General features: G+C 35.2%; 1 protein-coding gene across 1 annotated transcript in view; it reads right to left on the bottom strand.

Annotated features, from left to right (window-relative positions):
- Window positions 1–695: 695 nt before the first annotated feature.
- HS2ST1 (heparan sulfate 2-O-sulfotransferase 1) overlaps window positions 696–9,431 on the bottom strand; it is a 108,978-nt gene continuing 100,242 nt past the window's right edge. Inside the window, exon 7 of the mRNA XM_083360474.1 lies at window positions 696–8,672. Within this exon, the coding sequence (XP_083216600.1) occupies window positions 8,446–8,672 (227 nt within the window). The 3' untranslated portion in view covers window positions 696–8,445. The remainder of the gene's footprint in view (window positions 8,673–9,431) is intronic.

Here is a 9,431-nt window from a genome sequence, read left to right as displayed (position 1 = left end):
TTCGTGTTATATTTGATTTTAAACTTATTTTCTGTCTAAATTTTCCTTTAGGGAGTGTGTCTTCAATTTAGCACACTTTTCCTTTCAGATAATGTTCTCCAAAATTTCTATTTGACTGTGAGATGCCTGTTTTCTTCCTGCCATCCACTCCAGTTACAGAATAAATCCCAAGCAGTGATAACCAGTGGGTTATTTTGGACTCCATTTTTGTTCCTTCAGCTGCCTCAAGTTCCTTCAAACCTCCAAATGTGAGCTGTCATTCCAAACTCAACTTTGACTATTTCACTCACCCACGTCTTAATTCACACAAGGTCTCTACCTCTTTGTGCACTTCTTTCACAAAAAAGTCATATAACAAAGGCATTCCTGCAGCTTTTTTAAATTTACATTCAACCGCCTGCATGTAGGAGATGACCAGGCTGAGCCTGAGGTCAAGCAAGTCAGTAGTCATAAATCCCTTTGCACACCCACAAGAGAGCTAAGTTCGCCCCACCCCTTGAATTCTATTGACTCTTATCTACCGCCAATTTGCTTTAACCATTAGTGGTTCAGATTATTGTAGACAGGGTTAGCATGCAATAAACCTGTATTCAATTGGATTGCCTTGCTTCCTGATTTCTTGCACCTGACACTGCATTTTCCTGGGATATGCCTACTGAATGTTCACAAGACACATTTCAACAAAGACACCAGACTTGTCTTCCCCCATTCCCATTGGGTGTTTTATTTTATGTATCATTTGCATTAGGTAAATCAACTGAAACACTCATCAAGAGAAAGCTCTTAGCAAAATAAAAGGAAAATAATAAAGCAAGTCTATCAAACAGCTGTGACAAAATGCTTTTTATACTTGGGAGAGTATTGAACAACTGAATCCATATGTGAAAAGGAAGAGTATGGTCTAACACAGACTGAGGGAAAAGGCACTAGTTTAGACGTGTGGCTTAAAAAAATAATGAGTCACAATCTCTATTCTCAAAATTACATTCGATAATGCTTTTGAAATGCTGTAATATAGAAACTACAATTTAGCTCACCAAAACTTCAATAAGAGAAAAATCCAAGCATCTGAACAGATAATTTTTTTCCAAAGCAAATATATAAAAATAACCAGGGCTTTTGCTTATAAATAGGTGCAAAAGGTTACATAACTACATGGACTTAAGATACAGTATATCTTGGCAACTAATCATTGATGGCACTTGTTCTAGTTTAAACTTGAGTTTTCACACTTGAAGAGCTAATTGGCAGTGCACCTGGCAGAGGTTTTTCAGCAGGTTTTCATAGTAGCACAGATTAGGCACTGAATATAGAAAATATTTCCAAGACCATTTTCAGCTTCAATGCTTGGAGAAGTTAGTGTAAAAGCAAATCTTACTGAAATCATAAAAGGCTTAATTTTAAGACTACATAGAAGATGGACAGGGAATAATGTTCATAATAGGAAAGTCAGTATCAGCTGTTTTTGTTTAGAAATGCAAAATATCTAAAAAGCATTCAATTCTTAAAGCAGCAACCTTTCCCTTATGTAATAAATGTCAAAAACAATTGTTACTGTTAACTTCTAATAATTTGAGGACTCTGTGAATATACAGTATTTGAACAAATTATGTATATTGTAAACTCACTGTACACTTTGAAGCACATCTGCTAGAATTCTGATATTACAAAAGCTTACTTTACTATGTGCATCAAGTTCTGCAAGTTAAGTCCAAGCAGTCCTCGTCTTACGACCCCAATCGAGCCCAAAATTTCTGTTGCTAAGTGAAACATTTGTTAAATGAGTTTGCCCCATTTTACTACCTTCCTTGCCACCGTTGCTAAGTGAATCACTGCAGTTGATACATTAGTCAAATTCTTGTTAAGTGAATCTGGCTTCCCCATTGACTTTGTCAGAAAGTCGCAAGAGGGGAACACAACTGTCATAAATACGAGTCAATTGCCCGAGTTTTAATCACATGACCATGGGGATGCTACATCAGCCTAAGTGTTCAAACTGGTCATAAGTCACTTTTTTCAGTGCCGTTACAAACTGTTGTAAGTCAAGGACTAACTGGAGAAAAAGTGTCACAGTTGAAATGCATATTAAAGCTGTTCTGTTCTCCAATGCACATGGATTTCAAAAAGCTGATTCTACATTGTCATCTACTGAGAGGGAGGAGAGTGTTCAGATTTGAGCCTGTACAGAAATGGCTTAGTAAGAGGCAATTTTAACCTGTGAAGCAGACAAGACACAAGCCCTACGCAATAATATACGTTCCACAACTGTGTTTTAATTCCAGAATCAGACACACTGCCCTTTTGCAGGTAAGTTTCTCATTTGTTTCAGGGCAGCAATTCATGTGCATAACAACTGCAACACCCCCTCTAGCAGGCATTTGACTCCACCTCTAGCAGGCATGGTGCTAATTCACTGGATTTGGGGAATACTACTATAAACATTACAACATACATATTTCATATATTTGGATTTACAAAATATATAAATAATCAGAATATCACTACCCACCTCCCATAGCCTAAAGATTTATAAAGCAATTCTTATAACTTCATTCAAGTGGTCCTACTAATCAAATTCTTTAAATACATGCATTAAAGTATTCTAAGAAATTTTATCTTCCCGTCTACTAATTATCTGTACTATGAGCCGCACCTTTTAAGGAATATGTTACTTAAACACAAATACAAATTTAATTTGACATTTACAATCTTAAAAAAAACCTGATGAAAAAAAGTTATCCTTGCTTGCTGAAATATAGAAAGTTAATTGTAAGCATTTTGTATAGAGTATTGAGTCTGAAATATAAACCTCTGTTTAGCTACTATTTGGCAGTCTTTGATTATCAGTTTTGTTTTGGTACTTCCTCTATGCCATCACCACCATTTTATTTTTAAATTAAAAAAAATGTTTCAAAAAAAAAAGTACATTTGTAGTTTTGATCAAGAGAAACAACAGGTAAGGTGCATCTTGAGTGCACATGCTCAGTATGAAGAAAAAAGTGCTTCTACTCAGAGTGAGGAGAAAAGATTATTCAGTTATCCTCTTTATAGAATATCACCATGGAGGAATCCTAACAAGAGTGAGTTTTTTCAGGAGAACCAATAACTGAAATACTGCAGAGCTCACAGACCCTAATACAGTTTAGATGTAACATGAAACTATGCTTGTCACAATCCCTCATCCAGTTCCATAGCATGTAATCAACTACAAGCCATGGTTACAGGTGGCTGGACAATCTATTTATTATGTGATATTCAGAGGTAACAAAAGATCCAGTTTGGGTTGGCTGTTTTACTCTTCAAAATCACTGTTTAGAATTATTCCCAGAAATTATTAGGAGAGATGGAAAAAAAGACGACCCTGCTAACCATGATTTGCTCCTGAAGGATACAAGACAATGGTTATTGTGTCAATCCTACATGTAATCACAGCCACTGCTCAGAGTTTGCCTGGAATGCAGACTACCATCTATAGTGATATGTCTACATACTTCTTAAAATGCCAGGTTTTTGAGTTATAAAAAAAATCAGACCAAGATAAATCACTTCAGAATTTTGTCTGCCTTTAATATAACATATGAGCTATATAATTCAGTTGAAAAAGAAACTTAAATCCTTTAGGAGGAAAAAAATAAAAATACAAAATGTACAATAAGATGGCTGCTTCACCATGCACACATTCTGTGATGTGTGGCTGTGGCTGTGTTGAGAATTAACCAATTTCATTCATATTGACATTAAATAGCAGTCAGTACACACTTGCCAATTAAAGTGATTCTAATCAAGCTCATATGAAGTTCAGCTGTTGTAGGATTTGCCTGACATGTACTCAGTTGCCTCTTACAGCAAAAACTGTGTCTGCAAAGTTACAAAGCAACAAAAAGATCTCATTGTATTACATGTGACAACAATCTGGCCTGTAGAATAGGGTGACAAGAAGGAAGTTTTTTTTTTAATAGGAATTCTTCCAAGGCCAGCTACATTTTGCAAAAGCTACTACAGTACACCAAGTCTGGCAAAAAGCATGTATGAAAATGTGTTATGGTCTGAGGAGATTAAGGTTGAATTTTTGGCCATGTGTGTTTGGTGTAAAAACAACTGTGCATCACCAAAAGTACACCATATCCACATTGAAGTATGATGCTGGAAGCATTATGATTTGGGGCTTTTTTTTTTACCTGGAACTGGGGCTTTAGTCAAGGTGGAAGGAATCATGAGTAGTTCCAAATATCCATCAATTTGACCTAAAAAGGGCTGGGCACAGATGATGCCTTTGCAATCTGACAGATTTGAAGCGCTTGTGCAAGGAAGCGCAGGCAAAGACTTCCAAGGCAAGATGGGCTATATACCGACTGGCTCCAACCCTAAAAGAGTAAATGTTGTTATAAAATCCAAAGGTGCTTCAACAAAGTATTAGTTTTAAGAGTGTGCAGACTTCAACAACCCTGTTATTATGTTTATTTTTCCCCTTAAAAGATTTCAGTTTGTTTTTCAATTGAATTGTACAGCTTATACGTTAAAGATGGAAAAAATTCTGAAGTGATTGATCTTGGTCTGATTTTATTTACATCTCAAAAACCTGGCATTTTAACAGGTGTGTAGACTTTTTATATCCACTGTATGTGCTGCAAAGGAGGAACATCTAGATTTTATATTTGTAATTATTTCAAGATACTTAAAAATCGTAGGACCAAAACACTTTCTTTTACAAGTCTTTTTGTGGTTTCCCAGGGAACAGTGAGAACAGAGTGTTTATTTTTAATAACAAAGGCCATTCTACCATTAGCAGTCTTTGCTGGAACATCTTAGAATACGGGTGTCAAACTCGCCGCATTGCATGACGTGTTGCGACGTATCAGTGATGCGACCGGCCCATGGGCTGGCAGTCTGACACCCCTGCCTTAGAAGTATACTAGATCACATTATAGTGTAAGTCCTATTGGGTGATGGGTCATCAATACAATCTGAAGATGCCAATCCATACTCTTCTTCCACTCTTGATTTCCTGATCTTGATGGGAAAGATTTGAAGAAAAACTTTGTCCAAAGGATAGTCTTACTTCCACATGGATACGGTCATGCAGAATTTAGCTGAAAGCATCTCCCTGTAGATCTTCCATAATTATATTTTTAAAATTCTTGAATAAGTTTATAATCCTCTAATCATTCCAGTAAGAATTTCAAATCAAGCCTGAGTTTGACACAGCCATTTGCTCCTGTATGCCCATGTTTACAACTATTTTCAAGTTTAAGATTAAAAATGAGACCTCAGCCACACTGAACAATACTGCTCTATCTCTCCTCCTTAAAAGTCTTTTATTTGCCCTTGTTATATATTTCACCTCTTTCCCCACAAAAAGCTCAGCTAAACTTTCCATGAATTCTAAACAGAATATCCAGAAAGAACAAGTGATTAGAAGAAAAGTATTTAGGGAACAATAAGTCAATTACTGTAGCAAAAATCAGAGAATGTTAACTATTAACTAACAAGAGATAATTTCGTTCTTTAAAGATCAAAGCTCTAACTACCCTCTCTTTGACTGCTAAGATTCAAACAAAAATTGGCCTTTTAAACTATGCTTTTACTTGTGAAGTAAAATCATAGTTAAACAGCCTTCTCTAGGAAGATAAATAATTCATTAATAACACTTTCAATACTATTGAAATGTGTAAGCTATGTCCTGCTTCAATTAATTTTTGTAAGTTGTAAGTTTATGTTAAATGTTTAGAAGCCTGTATTCTACTTTATAAGCATTCAGAGCATTATTCAGTTATTTCTTTAAAAGTAATTTACAACCCCATCATGCAAAGAATTTTAGAAAATAAAATACAGATGTTTTAAGTGTAAAATGCAATAGCAGTGTTGTGGGTCTCAAAATATTGTGTTTCATTTTAAATGCAATCACACATTTTTAAATTTTCTGCCATTATCTTAATATTGCACCAACTTTTCATGTAGTTTCTAGGACTAAATAGCCATGAGGAATATTGTTTTCCCTAAATGGAGTAGTACCTGATATCTCACGAAGCCAAATATAACTCATTTATGATTTAAGGTAACTAAAATGCATAATAGCTGCTACAGCTTGCTTTCAAAATGAGCCTTTAGGAAATAAAAAGGGGGGCCTTTCTATTCTTTTCACCCACTTGATGTATGTTTTACAATATTGCCATCATAACCATATGCATTTATTCACGAATGGGTCCCAATGTGTTCAACAGGGCTTAATCCCAGGTAACTGTAGGTATCATTGCAGCCTAAAATGCACCTGAACTAATGAAGATACATCTAGAGGCAAAGTAGTTCATGTCTAATTAGCAGACAAACACTCTTTCCTTTAAACACACATCCACATAGTGGAGAATCTGCAAGGACTGATATCCCATGTAATTGGCACCATGTTAAGGAGGTTTTTGGAAATAATTTGCACAGTCACATTTGTATCTTCATGGTGACACTAGCTCAGGTTATGTTACACAACTCCTTGTTTTGAAGCAGAACCTTAAATTCTCTTCCCAGCACACAAGAATGGAAAACAGGCAAACTATATAACCATTAGCCTGGACAGTCAATATTTTTGTTGGGTTGTCAACATCCACACTTAAAGTTCATAAGTTTTAATATATTTTAAATACTATAGCAAGTATTACTACATTTTCCCATAACTCGTTCAGCTGGACTTAAATGGCCATAAAACAGTCAGGCTTATGGTAATATAGGGAAGTAACATAATCAGTATTTGTCAACTCAACAAAAGTGTACCGCATAGGAAAGCAGTGCCATTTTAAAATCTCTCTAAGAAGTAGTCAAAGTAAAATATACATAAAGGTAAAAGCTTTACTTAACAGTCTCATTACCTTATTATAACAGTATCGTGTTTTTGGCATTAAAACATTCAATTATAGATAAACCTGTTTTGTCTGTATAATAGACTTTCTCTTGATACAGCTACACTTCTAGCACTCTACTGAATGTGAAATTCAAAGGCTATTTTTTAACTTTTTAAAAAATCTTCAAACTTAATGCTATTTTTTTTTAAAAAAATCAAAAATTGTGCACCAACAGGGTTTTAAGAACCTCAAATGTTCTTGATTTTTGTTTAAAATATAGCATTGCAGAATGTTAATTGCTAAACAATCTCATTTATGTTGTAAGGTGCTAACTGCGGCAAATGCAACTTTACTAAATAATGTAAGGCTGTTCAATGAATACACTGACATCAATTTCTACATATCTCTCTTGGCCAGGCCACATGCTTCAGTTTTCTTTTAGTCATGATAAAAAGATGATGATTAAGTTGTTATTCTGAAAAAAGAGATCCTGGACAGACACACTGTATATTTAAATTTGTTGAGATCACTGAAGTATGTTTCAGTGATGTCCAACTGTCAATTTTAAGTGGGGATTGGAAAAGCAAATGGGGCTGTTTTTACTTTTCATCCAACAAAATTGGTGCAAAGACACTTTAAACAATTTACTTGTAACCTTTTGGTCCAAATACATAAAATACGCATTATTTACAGCTGTTTTCTCCTTTTGCAAATGCAATACTTTAAAACACATTGTAAAGGACCTTAGTAAAAATATTCTACTGGTAAAAGTATCTAAATAGGAAAACCCTAACCATACCACAGGCTCACTATTTGAGTCAGAATATGGATTTGCCAGTAGATGTTAAAAATACAAAGAATTCATGGAACATTGATACAGAATCCATTATCTGTTTTACATTGAAGTGTAGGCAAAACCTAACTTAACAGTTTTCCCAACGTAAGATGGAGGTTCAAAAGATGTTAAAGAAACACTGAGTGATTTTCAGCCTTTTTACAATATTACTATAGGATTTATTTTATTTTTATTTTATTTTATTTTTTTAAAAAAACCCACTGATGACCAGTTCTAACTTCTTAAAATGAAAATCCATTATTTATAAATTCGGGAACGTCCAACTGCATCACTTCTTAGGAGGTGAACATTCCAACGAATGGCATGTGATATGAATTCACAAGAACAAAGCACAAATGTCGGCCAGTTATTTATATTATTCGTAAGTGTATACAACCCAAATCTCCCATCTTGAACCAACAGCTTCCTCTCTGCACTGCATTAAGTAAAAGAAACTGCCCTATGAATCAAGAAGACAATAAAAGGAAGTCTTTCACCTAAGCTTCAGCTACAAATGGTGTGTGCTTAATTTCTGTAAATCTTTGTGCAAGGTCTAGGTAGTAACCTTCTTTCAGAATATTAAAGAAATAAAAGCATAAACTTAGAGATGATCGAGGTCTCTTAGTCTTCAGCTGTCTTCTTCCAGCGATACACAGTGCACTCTGCCGAGCTCAAGATCAAAGCACTTGAGTGGATTCATCAATCATCTACAAATTGGTGCCGAGAACAAGGATGTGATCACAAGTGTTTGTTTTCTTAGCCTAAAAATATCCATCGTCTTTAGTTTGATTTGGGGTAGATCTTTTCATAAAAAAAGTTTTGTGCCAGAATATATAGCTCTCCATCTTTTTCTCGAACCGCATGGGCTCTGACAAACTGAAATTGCTCAAGGGCAAATTCATAGAACTCGTTCTCCATTTTCCAGATTTCAGACTGCTGGAGCTTTGCAATGGTTTCTTTTGAGGGGAGCTTCTTCTCCGTTGTTTTCCTAAGGTGAGACTTTTTACCTTTAAAAAAAAAAGAGTCACAAGTCACAATTTCATTGGTCATAGCGTAAATATTCTCAAATATTCTCGTGGACCCTTAAATTTATGCAAGCTTGCAAGGTGTTGCTGTTGTTTTGTTCTGCAGGTTTCTAAACAGATGTGAAAAGTGACAAAATTTTGACCAAGATTTATTAAGTTTTGAGAAGTGAGCAACAACTTTGAGGGGAAAAAGCAAAAAAAGTTGCATTCTTGTCACCGCTAAAGGGCTTAATTATGAAACCATAAAGAGGGAGTGACTGCAGAGAAGTGCATTTCTTCTTATCACATTCATTTATCTATTTCAATCATGATTAATATTTAGAAATTCAGCAAAATTAATAAAAATAAACAAAATTAATAAAAAAAACCAAAGCAATTTGTGTTTGGGTGACATTTCTCATAATATAAATGTTTTATCTTAAAATATCTTTTTAAAGGCAAGAGGACAAAGTCATTTATGTTAGGTATATACCACAAGACCTATATGCATTTAACATGCTATACAAGCTATAAAGGTAAAAGTAAAGGTTCCCCCACACATGCGTGCTAGTCGTTTCCAACTCTAGGGGCCGGTGCTCACCTCCGTTTCAAAGCCGAAGAGCCAGCACTTGTCCGAAGACATCTCTGTGGTCATGTGGCCGGCATGACTAGACGCCAAAGGCGCACGGAACACTGTTACCTTCCCACCGTAGTGGTCCCTATTTTTCTACTTGCATTTTTACGTGCTTTCGAACTGCTAGG

Source organism: Vipera ursinii (assembly GCF_947247035.1).
Source record: "Vipera ursinii genome assembly, chromosome: 3".
NCBI classification, from domain to species: domain Eukaryota; kingdom Metazoa; phylum Chordata; class Lepidosauria; order Squamata; family Viperidae; genus Vipera; species Vipera ursinii.
Note: the sequence above shows the minus strand (reverse complement) of the source record. Positions and strands in the feature narration are given on the sequence as shown.